This window comes from Hyposmocoma kahamanoa, unplaced genomic scaffold (genome assembly GCF_003589595.1).
Source record: "Hyposmocoma kahamanoa isolate Upper Pololo Valley unplaced genomic scaffold, ASM358959v1 87, whole genome shotgun sequence".
NCBI lineage: Eukaryota > Metazoa > Arthropoda > Insecta > Lepidoptera > Cosmopterigidae > Hyposmocoma > Hyposmocoma kahamanoa.
In genome coordinates, this window is record NW_020654422.1 from 7347371 (window position 1) to 7368463 (window position 21093).

Consider the following 21093-nt stretch of genomic DNA (forward strand, 5'->3'; position numbering starts at 1 on the left):
ATTTAACCACCCTTATAACTTTTGAACGACGGACCTACTAAATCTAGTTTTTTGCGACTAGAACCGACTAAATAGCGACATTTTATCTGGCTAGTCAAATTTCAAAACTTGACTATGATCACGCTGAAATAAAGCACGCGTGTCGATTTTATAATCTCCACGCCACCTATTCTACACGTACACTTGCATTTAATATTTTTGATTTACACTGGCGCTCCCGGCCACTGGGTCACTAGTCACAGCTACTTGGCTGTTCTTTTTGATTTATGGTAGTGTGGCTAGAAATCATCCATTTTGCTGAATTTAACATTGGTGTTAACAGCATTAGACATAAAAATAGCACATATTTTTATATTAAAATATAATACGTATCAAGAAGACGCTACAAGTCGCTAAATACTTATTTTTCGCTAAGAACAAATTTTTGCATTGCAAACATTAATAACATTCCCTAGAATTAGCGATTAAGTCGCTAAAACAGCACCAGTGGCGGGCAGGAAGAAGCCGGCGGGCGACTGTGGCCGAATGCGCGAGTGGCGAGATGTCACCGGACCAGACAGAGACTATGCTGGTCACATTTTAAATGTTTTTTATTTTCTGTTGTATCCAATTTATTTTATTTTTGATATCATTTTGTCACCTGTAAACGAAAGTTAGCAAATTACCTAACATTTTTTTCTTCCTATAATAGGTTTCTTTGATGGACAGTCAACCAAAATCGTTATGGAAATTGACATGCAATGAACTGCTTAAATACATTATAATTTTAATGAAATCCCTTGTATTCCTAATTTTAAAAAGTAAGACAGCTGTGACATTTAATAGCAGACAACCATATACCATATCTTCATATACCATATTTGTAATAATGGCATAATACTCAGGGTCGTACTCCAGAACTCTACTCAATAAAGTCAGGACTTAAGTATTGCAGTGAGCACTGAAAATCATACTCAAGTCCTTGCCATTAGGGTCGTATTTCCAGTGCTTGAAATCATTCTCAAGTCTGCTCAAATCCTCACTTGAATATGATTCAAAGCACTAGAAATCATACTCAAGTCCTTGCCATTACGGTCGTATTTCCAGTGCTTGAAATCATACTCAAGTCTTCTCAAATCCTGTCTAGAATGATAACGCATATAATATCAATTCAGAAAAAGAAATAAAGACTTATCTGAATGAAGACAAGTGCAGCATCTAGCATCACCTTTGCACTCTGTTTATAAACAAACACGTACATGTCTTGCAGTGCAATTTTTTTTAAAACGTTTCCTATGTCAATAATTTGAAATTTAAGAACCGGTTGCAACATAATAAGGGTTATTTATTGTTATATTGGCACTTGAAAAAACAATGAATATTGTGCATGATTACAAATTTATAATTAAGAAATAAGCGTAGCTGTTACGTATTGTAACTAGCGTCTCACGTGATAGTATATTCACAACGTGTACAAAATGAATGCCGTTGTCGGGTGGTAGGCATGGCATCACTTTCATTCTATTTCTGAACGAAGCGGCAATACGTCACAAAAAGCAACGGCATTTGTAAAATACGGAGTTTTTATTAATTGTAGCTTTTCATTGAAAATAATATAAGTTTCACAAAATGTGAACGTCTTTTTCCCTAAATTCATTAATTCTATCGTGGGACTGTCTATTCAAAGTGCGATTTTTCTGGATTTTCGAAAGCAGATGCATGCATGGTCAGTTAGCGGCCATTTTGTATACTTTGACATATGGACAAAAAACACCAGATATGGTAAATATTTTTTAAACAAGTGGAACTTCCTGATAAGGTGGGTATTGTATTCTGTTACGATTGTAATTCTACGTGATACTTAATGTTTCAATGTTACTTAAATTCATCTATTTAGATAGTATAAACAAGTCGCTTGGTAATAACACTAATAAAAAAAATTGAGAGGCGGCGTTACAGCGACAAATAGAGGGATAACAAATATCTACGAGTATAGTGCAAGTCACATAGAATCAAACTTCATTGTACCCCAAAATATATATATTTTATTTACTTGTCAATCGATGAAACAGTGTTACGGCTGAAACTACTGCAAGTCTTAGAAGTATATTATGTAAAACGTTCTTTCTTAGCCGCCATTTTGTTAACCATTTTGTGGATAGTGGCGTGGTAGTTAAGCTTGTTTAATAATTGTGCAGTGTTCATTGTGTTCTTAGCGGCTTGTTATGTAGGTACACAAACTCAAATAATCATTATTCATATCATCTATAAAAATGTAATTGCTATTATGTAGTACGTGTAGTATGTACATAAGCTAAAGGTGTATCTATACTTAGTTGATATTCGCAGCAATCAATGGTACACGTGGCGAATGATGATGATTAGTCGATGAATCAAGTTAGCAAGTCCATTGAATTTTAGAGTGTTTTATTTAAGACGTTTAATTCTTTATGTTAACACCTCGACGTCTTTTCCGTAAAATATTCACATTTATTTTGAGGTTACTCATTCACGGCATAGATATAGTTGTTCATGGCGACCTTGTAAAGGCAATTACGCCGAATATGAAGAATTTGTATTTTTTCCTATTCCTAATTTTGTCTAGATTTTCTGTAGTACTCATTACATACCCACTTCGCAATGTAAATTAACTACGTCCACGGAAAATAAATTGAAAAGGTTAGGTTATGTCATTCACTCATTGTATTGAATGAATGATTCGTAAGTGAGCCATACTATATTTATTACCTGGAGGATATCTAATCATAGTTTATCATTCAGTGTGTACGTTTGCATTTAGAGCTACACAATGATGTAAGTATAGTGTCATAATTTTTGAACAATTCAACTCCAGTGTATAATTGCATAATATTTTAATAAAATTTTATTTCTCTACGTACTTGGTTAATTTTTTATCAGGTGATTAAAATGACAGTGACACTTAAATTATGTGGCGTATGACTATAGCAGCCACGCAGCTGCATCTGTCATTTCATAACAATGTTTCTATCTCTGTCTGCCGTAACGTAAGCATGGGTGTGTTGCGTGAGACGACATTCGCGTGGAAACATTTCCGCACGTTTTTTTAATTGATCATTCATGGAGATTTGTCTACATAATATTAGCACAATATTATAACTGTGTTATTAGTGCTTAATAAAAGGAATTCGTTATTTTTCTTGGGGTCACAGTGTTTCAAGGTGTACCCACGTATAGTATGCCTATGTTTTATTGTTTTGAAAATTAGTTTTAAGTTGGGCGCTGTTTGGTTGAAAATCCCGGTTTTTGAGCCCATGTAATTTTGAAACTTTATAATTTGAACAGGAAGCTAACTTAAATTTGATTAGATAAAGTATTTATAATACGATCAGACTTTGTGTTCACTAAATAATCGTCGTTAATAAATAAGTCCTTTTATTATAAAGTTCCACATAATATGTCATATATGCAACGAGTTAATGAAAACACGGGTATCAAGAACGTTTAAAAACAATTATACTAAGTCTTGCTAACTGTAAATTTCACTTTCCCGATTAGTGATAACCACAGACAAAATGACCATGAGACTACTGTGCTACAGAATTTGTGCATTAATACTGTTTTCAGCTTTCCGCAAGCGAAAGATAATCTGTACTTTAACTGTTATTATTATTATTAAAGTGTAACAAATAAATGTATGGTACATTTTTAATATAATCTCACGGCAAATGGGACAAATACAAATAAAAGAAAATTGAACATTGGTATGAATGAAGCTACCCTAACATTGTTGTAATTGGAATTAAACATAATTTTTAAAGGAGACGAATTACTGCTTGATTATTATTACTGATTGACGTCTTCTATGTCCTTTTCTATGCTACTCGCACAAGAAAAGGAAAAATTTATGGTCACTACTTGTTATGAAACAAAAGATACAGTGTGATCATTTTCTGTATATCGTAGATTATTCACGTTTTATTCATTTTGCAAAGTTTGACGTTTGATAAGTCTGATGGATTATCATAATTAAGTTTATGATAATGGCACGTAATTGACGAAATAGGTATTTGAACAATTTTCTTCCTGAAAAGTGACTTGGATAACACTTGCATCTTTACAAAATAGTGCGGTGAATTTTTATGGTCCGGACCTAAAAGTTATTTAAAAATTTTCAGAAATTTTTTCCAGATTTTGCCTGCCATTTCAATTTTCTGCTACTTAATTATTTACTTCCCCCTGAAGTGTCGTGTGCTATAATACAAACGTACAAAATATTCAAATTTCCTATTAAATAAAGAGTTTAATCTTATATAATTTGTGGATTATAACCACTGAAGAAAAATAACAGTTTCGTGTGACATATTAGTTGAAAAAAGTATAGTCAACATTTTACGAGCAATTTTTGTTTTGATAACTTGTTTATATACTTGTAAGTAGGTACTCCGTAAAATTTAGCTTTGCATTTAATACTGGTATTTGCGGTACTTGCGTTAACAACCGGTTTCGAAGCATGTTTCTCATTTTCGGATTTCACTGTTGACGGTAAAATAAATGAAAATTTTATGTAGTCGACACGCAGGGGACACGAATCCGCTCTTGCTCTCTCTGGCAAGATTGTATACATAGCGACACTGTCGTTGCACGTTTTCCCAATACCTACATCAACGTGCACATCTCGTGTGAACACTAAATATTTGTCTAAAGTATTCCCTGTCTTTGGTTTTAACATTCTACCTACAGTACCTATGCTTATTTATAAATAATTACGTAATCATTAAATTTATTCGGTGGAGTATGAATTATTTATTATAGTGATCATACATTACAATCTTTCTACATAAATGGGTAAAGTAATAGCGGTAAAATTTGCGTTTGTGCAACAAAATTTATTATGTGTTTACCGTAAACACTGGTCTGAGACGTCATATGAAATTCTTCAACTATATACGTTGCATTTTATTTATACCCAACCTTATTCTTGTTATCATAGCTTTAAAGATTTCATACTAACAAACGACGTAAATATGTATTAAATGCATTAATATTATTAATTCGGTAAATTCTATACATTCTACAGGTAAAGGTGGACTTACAGTCTAGAGATGAAACGGATAGTAATTTGGCCGGATACCGGATATCCGGCGAGCACCTAGGCCGGATGGAACATGTTGAGACCGGTTTACATGATTAGTGAATTATTGCATTTTCACATTGAGGATTTAAGTTGTTGTGGTCACTTGGTTTTTATAAAAACGTTGAATCTATTCGATAATACAAACAAACACAGCAGAAACATGTTATTTTTCCGGATTTAAATCGCTTATATTTGTTTTTTCAAACAAACCGACATTTCGGGCCCTGCACAGGTCCCATGGTCACGGTTGACTTGTCACTTGTCAACAGTGACCATGGGACCTGTAAAGATCCCGAAACGTCGGTTTGTTTGAAAAAACAAATATACGCGATGACTTGTCACTTGTCAACAGTGACCATGGGACCTGTAAAGGGCCCGAAACGTCGGTTTGTTTGAAAAAACAAATATACGCGATTTAAATCCGGAAAAATTGTTTCATTTCCTATGTGTTACAATCGCGAAGACCTAAAAACTCGATAGAAACCTTTTAACCAAAAGTACAACGTTGGTAACGTCGAACTTGTAAACCTTCCGAAGCCTGGACTTGAAATTCAACCTGCTTACAGAATTACTATGGAGCCGAGAATTTCGAACTTTTTACATAATTTAAGAAACGTGGATGGTTCCATATCGAAGACATGGGCTGAACTGGCAACATCTGTTCTCTGTCTGTGTGTATTTGGCGCCAGCGTCTATGAAATGTTGCTTGTAATTACCTTACCCGACATTTCGTTTAAGAATTACAAAACTCCTCATACTACAACCTAATTTAGGTTGATATTGTTGGCGATCTAGTCCATAAAGCGTAAATTGTCATTATTCTTTATATTCAAGAATTTTAGTCATTGCCGTACCTACCTACTAGTAATCTTGAACGCAAATATAATTTTGACTATAGGTCATAGGTACATATAATTTTTTTAAATGTTTTATTTCAAGTTGTAAATGTAAGGAAGTTTAAATAATAAACATATATTTTTTTTTCAGATCCTAGCCAAGATGCAAGAAAACATGAAAGTATTTTACTCAGATATAACAAGAAGTGACAATCATATCCAGAACGATCTCTATGATTTAGTGACAGTCAAGGTTGCCGTGCCGATAGTAATAAATAATAATGAGAACGGAAACTATCCTAAATGTTATTTTGAACCCAAAGTTGACAAGCATTATATACCAAAGAAAAAAAGTAGATTAAAAGTTAAAACTGTTCGAGATATCCGCAATTTGTTTGAAAAAGACATCTTTTCTTTCTTACCTCAAGAGTTAGAAAAACAGCAAAGCTTTTTACTGAGAAAAATAACCGCAGGTTCTTCGAGAAATGAAAATACTAAAACGTTAGCTAAAAATATGTTAAATGGCGACAAACCCATTTCTCGATCAGCGTGGCAAATGTTAACTAACCTTAATCCAGAGGGACATACACATAATATTCAATACTTTCTATGGAATGGAAAAAAAATTCGGGTTAATGGGAGTAAAGGAGGAAAAACTAAATTTTTATGTAACTACGATTTAAGCAAAAGAAAAGTTTGCACTAGAAAAGAATCTAAAAAACCTATTGTCGATAGTAAAAAGGGGCTTTTACGAAATTCATTAACCGTAAAATTTAAACCAGGTCCTCTTACAAAAAAAGTTGGTTTAGATGATTCTTATCAAAAGTACAACGTTGGTAACGTCGAGCTTGTAAACCTTCCGAAGCCTGGACTTGAAATTCAACCTGCTTACGGAATTACTATGGAGCCGAGAATTTCGAACTTTTTACATAATTTAAGAAACGTGGATGGTTCCATATCGAAGACATGGGCTGAACTGGCAACATCTGTTCTAGGATCCATTCGTAATCAAGAACTTGTTCAAAACGAAGAATCGAGTGTAACTTTTGAATTGAAATATAAATGTGACCAGAATCGTTTACTCATGCGTCGTGATCTGAATAGCAACAGTAATAAAATTAATCCTGATAATGACATACATCACATTTCGAATTTGTCAACTGGACCAATAGAAGTGCCACTTGAAATTCAAACCGTAGTGAGAAATCTTTTAGATGCCGTTGACATTAGCTTACAACAAGATAACTTGTACACGGGAGTAGATGACACTAGGAAACAAATTCGTAATGACGGCTTTAAAAAAGAAATCAACATTGCCTCAGGGAAGGAAAAGATATTCAAAAGAAAATATAACGAACTGGACAGACTTGACGTTACTGTCATAAGGTTGCCCGATGCTCCTCAGGAGAAAGACTTTAAGAAATGCTCAAATAGTTTTTGCACTTTAGGATGTGTTTGTGCTTCCTTACAATGTGTTTACAATTTAAAGGACCATTGTGGGCATGCAGAATGTATGTTTCAATGCACATGTGATTTTTCAAAGTTCAAAACTACTGATTCATTTGATAACAATTGTACTGGATTAATACCAGGTTTGGTCAATTTAAACGAGAAAATTAATCTTAGATTAGCGAAAGAAGAGCAAAAATTCCATCAGACAGTTGTAGTAACAGGAGAGAAAAGTATTTTACTAAAGTCTGAAAAACGAAATTGGAAAGCTTCTAAACGATATGGAGAATTTTACAGTAACATGTGTTTGAAATCTGGCTTGAAAACTCAACCTATATTGTCAATCTTAGATTTTAAAATTAATTGTGAAAACATAGAACCATGGTGCATGGTCCATAATTTATACAAGTGTTTCTGTAATGGAAGGTTTACTGAAAATTCACTTTCTAGTAAAAATCTTCTAGAGGAAAAAGAATTGAATGAGACAGTAGCTCACGACGGTATACAACCTAACACGGACGTTTCTATCGTGGGATGTTCAGAAAAGAAAACTCTTAAACGTACGAGATGTGGAAGCATAAGTAACGATAAGAATGCTAAAAGATTTTCCGTATCTGACAGCAGTGATATGACAGAAATAGAATTTATTTCAAATTATGATGAAAAGAAATGTGCTAGATCAACACCGTACAAAGGAAGAAAATATTTTGATTCTTACTACTCTGCCACTAATAACAAAATTGCAGAGTTAGAGAAAAATGACGATACGCTTCGTCATAGGATGCTTAGTTTAATCAACGTCGATAGAAGCGAAGATATAAATAAAGTGCAGGCTAGTAGCAAGGTAGAAGAGCCGCATGAAACAAAAGAGAAAAAGAGTGACAAGAACAGACGTAAGCAAGTAAAAGATAAAGGAAAGCAACCAGTGGACGAAGAAAAATGTACTACAATAATGGGAAACGAAAAGTCGTACTACATTGAAAAATGCGATGCTCTAAATTTAAATAAAGAACAAAATTACAAACATTCATCATCATCACACACACAGTTTGCATTAGACTCACCAACTATAACTACTACTAATATAGGTAGTACCACTGCAAAAACAAAACTGATTGCATGGATAGAGCAAAGTTATAAACAGTACAAGCAGCGTTTGGACAGTGGTCTTGTCAAGAATACGTTAGATCCACCGAAACATGGAAAAGTAGCTCTATATCCTTGGAGTTTTATACTGAGTCGGTACAGAGAACGTAAAAACTTATTCATGATATCTAAACAAGGACCTTATAGAATATTTATGGCTGTTGATACGAATAACGAATTTTTCGTGAACTGTACGAATATAGATGATATAAGATTTGCTGATTTACATAAATACCCGCTCACAATCAAGAACTTGCTAACCAATGCTACAAATGAATTGAAAGACGATTTTTGTATTCTGTGTGGCTTGTCTCACTGCTGGGAACTAATTGGATCAGTATCAAAAGTAAAAGAAAATGAGACAAGTCGAACGGAATCGAAGACAGAATCAAAGTCGATTTCTGATTCATTGTTAATAAGTGATAATGAAACAACAGATCATAATATGGACGACTGTGACAAAGAAGCTGCTCCTACCACAACGAATGAAGAATTGCAAGAAAAATCAACTACAGACAGTCAAAATAGCCCTAAGAATTCGAAATGGTTTGTTATGACGGTGGAAAATGATTTTACCGAAATTCAGTTTTATAAAAGAGGCTTTTTCGTGAAATATGAAAGCATTTTAAAAGCTATTAATGTTGCCAGGCTGTCTGGGAAAACTGTGCGACTGTCTGCTCAAAAGTGTCCCGAAAAGAATAGTACGCCCCAGTTTGGCATATATGCAATCCCAGATTCAAGCGAGCATTGTGTTTTTGTAGGCCCTTACGATGTCAGTGAATGTTTGGGTATAGACACTGTACGTACTTTAATAGATGTAAGGAAGAATACCAATTTAACGAGAGGTATTTGGATCACCACTAAGGCAGATGATAATATCAAAGTTATCGAAAATCCTTTAGCATTCATGCCATCAAAAGATGGTTCACATGACACTGTTATAGTATCGTTACCTCGTGATGAGACAGTCCAAAGCTCCGCTGAAAATTCTTCGAATCAAACTTCGAAAAGTAATGTTTCAGTGCGTGAAAAGTCAGACATTTCTGTACATGAAAAGTCAAATATTTGTAAAACAGTTAAACCGATAAAAATACGCAAGACTGATGGATTATACCACCTGGCTTCAAAAGACTTACTGAAACAGATTAACAATCCACAATTATTGCAAACAAACGATCCATTGCTTAACAATGTGTTAAATAAAAATGAATCAGCTGTTCTGACGCCTTTATATCTTCCATCATCATCGAGTGTTACTTTACCCTCTTTACTAAAAAAATCAACCATAACGAGCCGTGATGTCTGTCCAGCTGATCCGCCTCCACTTATCGAGAATAAGAAGCCCGTTGCTGAAATAGCACCTCAAATAAAAATCGTCGAAGTGTATTCCGAAGCCAGTGCTACAATTACTCCTGTCAAACAACCGGAACGTGGAATGTTTGTTTTGAAACCTGAAGAAATAAACAAGCGCCTTATGGAGAATAAATTGAATTGTACTACACCAGTTTACCCTATACAAAAAGTAGAAGATATGGACCAAGACATAGAAAATTTCCTTGCCACATCTGCTGAGTACATTCCACCAAACGCTGAAATATTTGAGATTTCGGATGATGACGAAGGTAGTTCTACTCACAATGTTTGGAAAGACGTATGGATAGAGTGCAGAAATATTGATAATTTGGGTTTGATAAAAGGGAGACTCAACGCTGAGAACGAGTTGAGTTTCGAATTTCCTGGATTCAAATTCACAGATTTTTATTCTGAGGAGGAAGCATTTACTAAAATTAACCAGTAAGTATTCTATTATTGCACTTAAATAATTCGATAACCGGTGAAGTTTACTTCTGTAAGAACACGTTGACAGCTGGTCGCCGGTTGCGTGTATTGGATATCGTATAGTATCTCTTATTGTGCACAAGTGATTGAAGCTTGATTTCCGATTATATGGAAAAATGGCATAGGAACCCCCAGTTGACCTTACAGAGCAATTCTCTCTGGTACGTTTATTATGTTCAGCACAGAGTATGTACGGTTACATACAGACAGACAGTCGCTACTCTGCCCTTAGAGAGTATATAAGTAAAAAATAGCATTGATGTTGAAACAATTTTCAGGGTCTTCTCACGGAAAATATACGTTCCAAAAAACATTAATATCGAATGGCATGTCGTGGAATCGGAAACCGACCTGAAGACAACAAATTTCTTGAAATCGGAAGATCTTGGCATCGATTTTGTAAGTTGTAAACATACACTTACTTACCAGTTACCTCACTAAATGTAGTACTAGAAAGGCTAATTTAGCTATCTAATGTATCGAAAGATGATGATGCAAATGTTATAAGTAATTGGTAATTACTTGGAAAAGTATCTTCAACAAGTTTGTAAATTGTTACATTTACTTACATGATTATAAAATCATGGTACTCGTTTGAGAGAAATGATCGGAATCATACTATTTCATAAACGGTCAACTTGCAGGTGTTAACGAAACGTGGACTTCGCCATAAAAGGGATTTAATAGCAAATACAAAAAACGCTAAAACCGAAATGATGAAAACGAATTCTGGTTCCTCAGTCGGAAAGGGGAAAAAAATGTCCGCCGACGATATGGATTCCGTAAGTTTATACCTTTTGTAATGAATGCAAACTTTTTGTTGGAATATATTAAAAAGTTGGTGTGTATAAATCACGGAAAAAGTATTTATGTGGTCTGTGGTATAAATATATATAAAATAGATGATACATTTTTGATTAGACTAGATGTTTAAAATGAGTGTTTTGTCTATATGCATTTTTTGTTCATCAAATGCATTTGTATGTGTAAGTAATAAGTAATTAAACAATTAAACTTGTGATTAATTCCGATGAAATTCACCATCATTAAACTTAGTTTTCAGCAATATCATTTATGTCAGCTATGTAATTTTCGAAAATTCTAATTTAATTTAATCGTCCAGTAAATAGGTAATTAGTTAACACCATTCAGCGATATTTTTGGTCACTATGAAGGACTGCGCGCTAATTCTCAGTTATGACATTTTTCCCAGTTTTATGTGAAAATACTTTTTATAATTTCACAAAAACAATGTAAATTATAAAAAAATAACAAAAATTAAATAAGAGTAGGTTAGTCTGATCTAAGATGACGCATCCGATAAAGAGTACGCAATGTAGATCGCCGAGAAGTTATTTACAATATGCAACTAAGTTCAGTGTCATTTTGTAGTGCTAAGAAGTGAAGATTGTTGTGCGGAAAAATATTAAAAAAATATTGAAAACTAAGAAACTACCTAAGCCTGAACATTTTTATGTATTTGCGTAAAACTTTTTGTATTTTCAAATGGTTTCTGTTACTGAGAAACCAAGCATTTTTTTTTAAACTGACATTGTATCAAATCGCCCAAAAACTCGTCTACTGATCAAACTACAAACGATTCTAGTCACTTGCAACATATGGGGTTAGTAGCAGTTTTATTCTGAAATGGTTGAAGTGTACAAGAGTACGTAACTTGACGTGTTGCAAGAGTGCGCGCGTAGTCTCAGACCATTTTGTTTAGAAAAGTATACTTCTGAATGAAATTTCTGTCGTTGTGCCTTGTTCTAAATCAACTGAAACTTTATGCGAGAGTCAAGTATTTTTGAAGGTTTACCAGACCTGAGCCGTGTGCTGCGAATCTGCCTGAAACATCGGCTGCAAGTGCGCCTAAAGCACCACCACCACTCTAACTGAGGTATGTCCGTGCCACAAGTACATTCTCCTCAGCTCGCCATGAGCAAAGGCCCATGCATACGGAGACAAAAAAGTCACATTATCAAAAAGGTATGGAGGTGATTCGTGCAACCGGTAAACGAAGTCCTTGTGTACTCTTGCCGACGCACATGCATAGGTACGCTTGCCCATTACCCAAAGTAGTGTAAGAGTACGCAAATCCCATTTTGCACTTTTTTATCAATTACAACCACATTATTAAATTTAACTATTTTCCACGTTAGTATGTAAGAGTCAGATAAATAGACTATAAAATAAAACAATAGCTGATTTTCTAACACTTTTTGTTTTCATTCTACACGGTCTCAAACCTTAAGTGCGTCGTCTTAAACCAGGCTTCCCTACCTGATACAAACCAATAAAACTATCTCAATAAAACGTTTAGATAGAAATGAGTCATTTCTGATTGTAACTATAAAAAACTATGCATTTTTCGTTTTCTCTGGGCTATGCATTTTTTGTTTAGTATCATTCTTTCTTTCAGTATCATTATCAACCAGAAAAGTTATTCACAAAAGCGGAACATAAGAGTAGGAGTAACAATTTTGCCCCAAAAACTATGTATGTAGGGTTGCCGGAGGATCCCCAGCCGTCCCGTCCCATCATTTTCTCTTGACTTCGGGTATGAATTTGGATTAATGTGCTAATCAATCGTTTTAGGCCATCGACGCGTTAAGTAACATAGAAGAACACGGCAGAACGTTGGAAGAACAAGGTGACAATCTTATGACCGAGATCGCTAAAACTAGCGAGTACTTCCGATCAATTACCGACGTATCCGATTTTCCCTATGACCGCCGCGAGAGAATGATGGAAACATTGCAAAATATTATGTCAGTAACAGATACGGCCGATGAACTAACTAATACATGAAGATTAACGATAGTATCGAAAGTATCGGCAATGCTGTTTATTAATGTCTAGTGCCTGAGACGGCATTATGGCTACTAACGCTTAGTTAGTTATCTAAGATAAGACTATATTAACTACCTACTATATATGTATGCATATATTTCATGTCCAGTTGCCAGCGTGAAATACCGATCACGCTGACATTCTAGACACTAGCAAGTTAGAGTACCTTCTAGCAATGACTGTTTATATTGCTAGTCAAATTTTAAATACGGTGAGGATGATGATGGTAAATACGGTGTTGAAATTATGTTGATGCTGGAATGCGGCATACACTTCAGATCTCAGATTCTGATGAAAAGATTTGTGAACACCATTGACTTACAAATAAATGGACGACGGGTCTAATACAAAAACCACGAAAAAAATGGCCCAAGTCAACCTATTCGAAATTTAAATTGTAATGTCATCGCAGTATCGCGCTGTCAGTCGAACAAATGAAGACTAAAGCGGAGTTTGGCGCTCTGTATACTATTTGAGCGCCTTACAAGAGTGTAAGTATAATTGTAAGTCAATGGTGAACACTAATCGATTATGTCCTATGTGCGTGCAGCGGCGGTGTATAATCGTTTTTATCTACTTACAACAATTATAAAGAGAATTACATTGTAACTTTCGTGCTTTTCATGAATATTGATTTATAGGTATTGTTATGAAAACAAGTGTGGAAATTTATGTACGTAATGATTTATGTTTGTTTCGCTAATCCGTGTAAGTTAGAGCAAAAAGTTTTAAGTTCATTTTCTTTTTAACTTTAAACATTAACTTAAGTATTTAATGTAAAAACTGGTATTAGTAGTGTCCTCTTTTTCTATCTTCATCTTATTGATAGAAATTATAGCATTTAACACAGTGAATTTTAGTTTTACATGTGTTTTTCGACCATTTACGTTACGTAACATGTATATATTATATTTTGAGACTGAAATTAATATTTAGAAAAAAGAAAATTGTCATTCAGTTTTTCGAAGGTCCTAACTGCATTATATCCGATTTCTTCTTAAGACTAAAATATTATTACTATGTTTGAGTGGCGATTGTGGACTATTTTTCCCTACTACGGTTGCCAAGGTTCCATTTACGTCATCACATGCCATTTAAAATGTATATATTAAATAGGTTAGAACCTATAACAGTAGGTATAGGTAATTTTCACTAATATGAATATCATAACTTGAGGTAAATCGAGCTCTGTGTTAGGCATTACACGAATGCTTTGTTTTACATACCTATTTAAATTTTGAGTTTAATGTGAAATCTGTGATACTTTTATAATTATTTCTCTACTGGTTTTAATTCGCACTAACGCAAACTATTATTAAGTCTGATGCAGTTATGATTTTAGTCTGATTGCATCTCGTTTTTCATTATCAGCAAGGAAAGAACAGAGGGCCCCATTTCACGTCAGAGCTTATAGATTTTAATATGAATAAATTACCTCATTAGGTGCGTACCTAAGTTATTAAACTTGATTTAATTTGCATCTGTTAAATAAAACTTTGTTCTTTACTGATAACGAAAAATACTGATAAACTTTAATTCAAGAGGATTGTGAAGCAAGTCGCCATGCAAAAAGCACATACAGTAACATACTTCAATGTTTTGGAACATGTTACATAGATTACTCGGTTTGTATGGTTTAACTTTTTCGATATTCGTGTAGAAAGGAGCATGCCAGTTCACTTGATTTTATTTCCTAATTTCTTTCGTACGTAACCATTCATATTTTATAAATAAGCTATCAAAGATAAGCGAACGTACGGACGAACTTAGTTGAAGGTACACTGATTGAATTGAGAACAAATTCTGTACAATTTTCAAGAGGATTAAACGTTTTCTCCCTGAATGAGTTTTGTTAGAAATAGAAGATACTGAACGTCAAAAGCTGCAATTGTCGTGTGATCCTCTGTGGTCAGACCACCAATAAGTACTCATCCGAGTAGTACAAAATAATAGGTACCTAAACTCTATTTTCCTTGACATACAAAATTAATAGTACCTCGATAGATTACGAAATATTTATCCACGTAGGTGGTCTTTAGAAGTTATTAGATGTAGGTTGTGGTCCGGCTGGGGAGTATGTTCTGCAGCGAGTCTACTTGATGATTGTTAATTATAACTATGCGTAGATATATTAAAAAATAAGTATCATTACTTGCCGTTGATATATTTAATTCCCTCAATAAACTGTTGGTTTATTTAATATACTAAATCTTCAAAGTGTGTGGCGCGGCCAGAGAGTATTTCTTTGTAAGAATCAGAATGGCGGGTAAATCTTAATGAGTCCTGACACACTTGTATCAAAAAATGTACCTACTAATTGTGCTATTTAGTACCTGTGTAAGAAAAACAGTACCTCTATTAGAACAAAATTAAAGCTACATCAAAGCGCACGCAATTGTCACTGTTGATTGCTTTTATATTTATAGAGTCAGATGAGTAACTTCGATAAATTAGGTGGTATAAGAACGATATACATAGATATAAAAAAATTTGAGCAAACATTTTGTATGGAAATTAACTATTTATTCTGTTTTTTATTTGCTCTCTATGTTCATGTACCTGTGGCAGACATGAGACCTAGGAAATTCAGGGGCTGGCAGTTACTTTTGTCGCCGTTACTTGAAAGGGTGCTTGTGACAAAAACTCAAAACCGAGAAAATAATGTTTAAAGAAATTAAATAATGTCTGCAGTTTCTAAACGAAAAACATAGACACTTTCTGCAAACGCAGTAAGATAAACCTATATATTCTAAGCAAAATATGGAATTAAAATATTTTGTTATTTATATCCTTTCATTATTGAATAATTACCCAAAATATAGAAAAAGGGTAATAATTAAAAATGTTCGTAAAATACTCAATATACTACATGGACGCAAATAACCACTAATGCCTTTTCAACTTGCATTATTACAACACAATTAACTAAAAATGACGGATAATTTACGTATCACGTTTCGAACCAATTCGTGCTCCTTAATCATGAGATTCCGCGGCGGTGACTCAACGGAAACTGCGCGCCAAAGCCCTGGCAGCCCGATCACTCAGTACAGCAGCGGGCACCGACCATCCACTATCACGATTGAACCCCCCATTTTGGTACCCCCCCCCCCCCCCCCCTGCAACTTGACATTTTCAAGATTTTTAGTACTAAAATGAAAGGTAACATTTAATCCACTTTATTTTAAATTTATGTGAGCATTGTGTAACCGTCATCTGGGAAATTAACATTTTTAAGTAACTAATACATGTAGGGCTTTAACTGAGGAAGATTTAGAAAGTTAATGTGTCTTGCGTCTTTTCATTTACTTAAGTGATTGAAATGTGTAGTTAAAATGAAATGACGTATATATGCAATTACGTCTTTTTACCAATTTGTTTTGTAAATGCGTCCATAAAAGTGTGGATATTTAGGCCCTTTTCTCTTACAGTAACTTCATACCTAATCCACCTAGGAAAAAATAAAAATAGTGGCAGATTTGTCTTTTTTTGCTTATCACGGCTGTACAGGTAACTCATTTTTTGAAAAAGTTTCACTTGCCCCCTTTTAACTAACGGCGGCAGTACTTTGCTTATAGAACGCAGAAATTCTCGGTACCACGCTGCGTTAGTACAAACATTAGAAATTAGGGTTTTAAACTTTTAGTACCTATATGTATATTATTGGCCCCTTATATCTTGTAGATAATAAATTATTATTTACCTATACCTATGGTTCACGACAATTTGTTAAGACAAAAAAATTTGAAATTTTGGATTTCTCTGTTTTTAGCTCTTGAAACTATAAGTGATGTTTTTTTCGACAAAATACATGAAATTAATTCACCCTCTAATGATGTGTAGTTTAATGTTACAGGCGTGACTTTGCAAAAATCCATGTTAATAGAAATGTAACTAAATTAATTTGCTATTCCGCAAATCCAGTGAAGGTAAGTCGTGCAAAATAGTCGAGCTTGTATTGAATATTTTTTCATGCAGTTACAATAATTTTCTTTGTGGAGCTATCCACGGCCGGTTTTTCAACGCGCCAACGCGCCGTGGAAAGAGGGCCACCCGAGCGCGACTTAAGGAAAGTAAACGGCAGTCTTAGGGAAGCTAGTTTATTGTATAGTTTCAAGTCTGGTACAAGAAGAATCTAGAGTATTACTACGATGAATCTTATGTAATAAAGTAATAATGCACGTGCTAAAAGTTGCAATTATAATCTTTAACTTCTAACGCGTTCTTCCGAATATGCGCCACCACGCGCCGCAAAAACAGGCGACCACGGGCCACGATACGCGCGCTCGGGCCGGGCGGCCCCCTTCCCACGGCGCGTTGACGCGTAGAAAAATGGGCCGTGGGAAGCCAATTATATTAACATATTCATTTTTTTAAGTACTGGCCACTGAAATTTATAAATGTAAATTAAGACTGTATTAAATTATGGTTCAAAATTAAAAAAAAAGGCAAAAACATTTTGGAATTATGAGGGAAAACCTTTTAAATATTAGGCGCAGCGCATAGTATTTTTCTAAAGTAAGCAATAGAGAGTTTAATATGACTTTACGTTTGTTTTCTTGTATTAAAGAATTTGTCATTGTCGTTAATTTTTGTGATTTTGAGCGTCATGTCACGTCGTCATTTAACGCGGGAAGAGATGCGTAGGGGAGTATGCTGAAAGCTGGACGCCATCAATGTGATATTGCAGCCGCTGTTAACCCGATATTGTTGTGGGCTGGAACTCGCCTGGTTGGAAGAACTACTGATCTCGTTTGGATAAAAGACAATTTGAATGCAGAACGATACTGCGACGAAGTTGTGCAACCCATGGTAATTCCTCACCGACAGCAGTTCGGTCAACATTTCAAGTTTATGGACCACAATTGCAACGGCACACATTGCAAGGCTGGTGATGAACGATGGCGGGTGAGTAGGGGAGACCGGGGCTGATAGTTAGCCGGGGTAGGGCAGCGTGGGGGAATGGGAGCCTACTAAGGAAAATTGGTAATAAAAGTCATAATTTATGCAATTTAAACTTTTCTTAGTTATGAACGTACGCTTCACATATCTGGGTACTAGGTAATCACAGAAAAAATGTGAAACTAAAATAGAATATATCGAGTTCTTAGGTGTTGTTACACATAGTTATATAACTGGTTGAAGATTGTACCACCTCAGTCAACCTTGACCATGAGACCTGTAAAGGGCCCGAAACGACGGTTTGTTTGAAAAAACAAATATACGCGATTTAAATCCGGAAAAATAGTTTCATTTCCTATAAAATAGAATATTTGGTTAAAAAGGAAAAACTAAAACATGTCATTCGCTCCCATTACCCCACAGTTTGGGAAATGGGAGCCGGTAAGAGTCCCTTATGTCAAATGGGAGCCTTTATATATAATTAGTCTGAAAAAAAAATTAAATTGATAAAATAAGTTAAAAAGTAAGGAGAATAAACAAGAAAGTGTTAAAGGAATATCCAGTGAATATTGCAATGGGATAAGGAGAGCCAAATAGCTCTCATTACCCGCGTAACATCCAATTGAAAAAGGAATAAAACAGTAAAAACATTTCTATTTTCATTGTGATTTCAAGCATAACTTCTAAAGTTTGATAGATATGGTGACATAGCTAGGGTAAAAACAATGTAGTTACTATGCATTTTAATGCATACCTGGGATGATGAAATTTGGCAAACATTATAAGCGCGGAGCGGAAAACACACAACCATCTCGTACGACTAAACGCGGGGTTCTACGGGGCCGCCCACAGGACTCGAACTTTGGCGAACGTTTACGAAGACATAGGAGTGCTGTTTGCACAAATATGAGCATTGGGAACGTCCAGTTTAACACCGCTCTCATTACCCGCGGTCTCCCAATACCCCACGCTCCCCTAAGTTGTTCTCACAGCAATAACTTTGCAAGAAAAATATATAGCAATACCTACATGTAAAGCACGTCGTTACAGCGTCAGGTGATGCGTCTTGCCAGCAGCCATTTCAGAGTTACTCCGGCGACATCACGTAAGTACATTTTTTCTTGTTTAAATTTTTTGGTCTGTCTTAGTCTATTATGGGCCGATTCATACGTAACTTTTCTAAGTTGTAGTGACATTAGTACGGAATCTTATTATTTGAGTATCTTTTTCATTGATTCTATTACTTTGCCGGTATGTCAGTCTTCGTATAAAAACGTAATTTGAGGCTTTAACTTCCGCCTTCGAGGGGCTGATCTTTCCTAGGAACAAGTTCCCCAAATGATCTGCAATCATGCTTAAAATTCTTATCACCATTTTTCTTTGTTTTACGGATGCGAAACTACAAACGGGCTCATGTCAAATATTTAGACAAGGTGATATAGTCACTGTGTGTCTCAACTGTGATTCAGATGAAGAAATGAGCTATGAATAATGTTACTGATGAATAAGAATGTAGTTGTTTTTTTTTAAGTTAGTTTTGCATAATATAAACATTACATACATAGAATTATAAAAAAGGTGGTTTTATGTAAGAAAATCCTTGTTATCCTGTCATAATTTTGAACAATTTGCCCCAAAGGCGGAACAACGCGCCCCAAAGCGGGGCTAAATGTTCCATCCTTGGGGTATATGTACTTGGGTACTATTGTCGTGTCTATGTCTGCCTCTATGGATCCCATCATGGTGACGCGGAGACAACTCGTCTTTTAGGTCTAAAAGACGAGTTGTCTTAGTTACCTTAGTTCGGTGGCTGATTACGCGCAGGCGGAGTTTCCTACAGCGGAATTGGTTCTTTTGGGGGACTTCAATGCTCACCACGAATCGTGGTTAAGCTCGTCCAAAACCGAACATGCCGGAAGAACTGCCCACGCATTCGCCCTGACACACAATCTGACTCAACTACTAAACCAACCCACCCGGATTCCAGATAGAATCAGCGATGCGCCCTACTTATTGGACCTTCTGTTGGCTTCTCACCCAGACGGATATCAGATAGAGGACCGAGTCCCTCTGGGCACCTCGGATCACTGTTTGGTATCCGCTAAAGTTCAACAGATTCTGCCAAACCAAATATACAGACTAAACGCCGTATTTGGCATTACGCATCAGCAAATTGGGACGGCTCATAGGACTACTTTGCATCCGTCTCTTGGCGTCAGCACTGCTTTAGTGCGATGGACTCAACAGCTAGGGCATCTACTTTTGTTGATAAGATCTTATTAGGGATGGAATACTATATCACGCATTCAGATCTAGTCAGTAATGGGTGGCATAACCGCTGGTACAACCGTAAGTGTGCGGAGGCTGTTAAGAACAAACAGGCCTCATACCGCGCTTGGATCAGGGGGCGAGCTTCACATGATCCTAAAACGAACTCACTAAAGACAGCCTACAATAACGCCACCAAGTCTTGTAAAAGGGCTTACATCAGAGCGGAAACTCAGCGCGTTGCAAGAGTTGGCCAAGAGCTTCTAATGCATCCTACGGGCAGTCGTAGCTACTGGCGTCTTGGAAGGGCCATTACTTCAAACTTCTGCCTACCCTTGCTCCTCCCGCTGATATGCTCTGACGAAAATCTAGCCAACAAGCCACAAGAGAAAGCCGATCTGGCAAATCTCTTTGCGTCGAACTCCCGACTCGACGACTGTAACACACAACTGTGGTCTGTGCACACAACCACCAACTCTCCCTCACTGTGGCCACTGGATGCCTGATATTCATATTAGACAACGTGATGTGCGTATGGAGATGCAGTCTCTTGACGTTCGGAAAGCTGGTGGTCCTGATGGCATCCCAGCTTTTGTTCTGAAAAACTGCGCACCTGCGTTGTCCCCAGTGATCAAAACAGCTTCACGAAATCTCTGTGTCGAAAACAAGGTGCGTCGTTTCTTCACGCCTGACCAATTATGCCTGTTG

General features: G+C 35.7%; 2 protein-coding genes across 3 annotated transcripts; both read left to right on the forward strand.

Moving 5' to 3' along the window:
* Window positions 1-2729: 2729 nt before the first annotated feature.
* LOC113235335 lies at window positions 2730-8007 on the forward strand. Its single transcript, XM_026471009.1, has 3 exons — window positions 2730-2793; window positions 6083-7909; window positions 8002-8007. The coding sequence occupies exons 2-3, from the start codon at window positions 6095-6097 to the stop codon at window positions 8005-8007; spliced, it is 1821 nt and encodes a 606-aa protein (XP_026326794.1). The 5' UTR covers window positions 2730-2793; window positions 6083-6094.
* On the forward strand, window positions 7857-13945 carry LOC113235194. 2 transcript variants are annotated; one of them, XM_026470811.1, is made up of 5 exons: window positions 7857-10320; window positions 10644-10764; window positions 11010-11147; window positions 12961-13179; window positions 13362-13945. In XM_026470811.1, exons 1-4 carry the CDS (start codon window positions 8009-8011, stop codon window positions 13171-13173), a joined length of 2784 nt encoding a protein of 927 aa, XP_026326596.1. In that variant the 5' UTR covers window positions 7857-8008; the 3' UTR covers window positions 13174-13179; window positions 13362-13945. The 2 variants fall into 2 exon arrangements, with proteins under 2 accessions (XP_026326596.1, XP_026326595.1); XM_026470810.1 differs by having other exon boundaries at window positions 12961-13944.
* Window positions 13946-21093: the final 7148 nt, after the last annotated feature.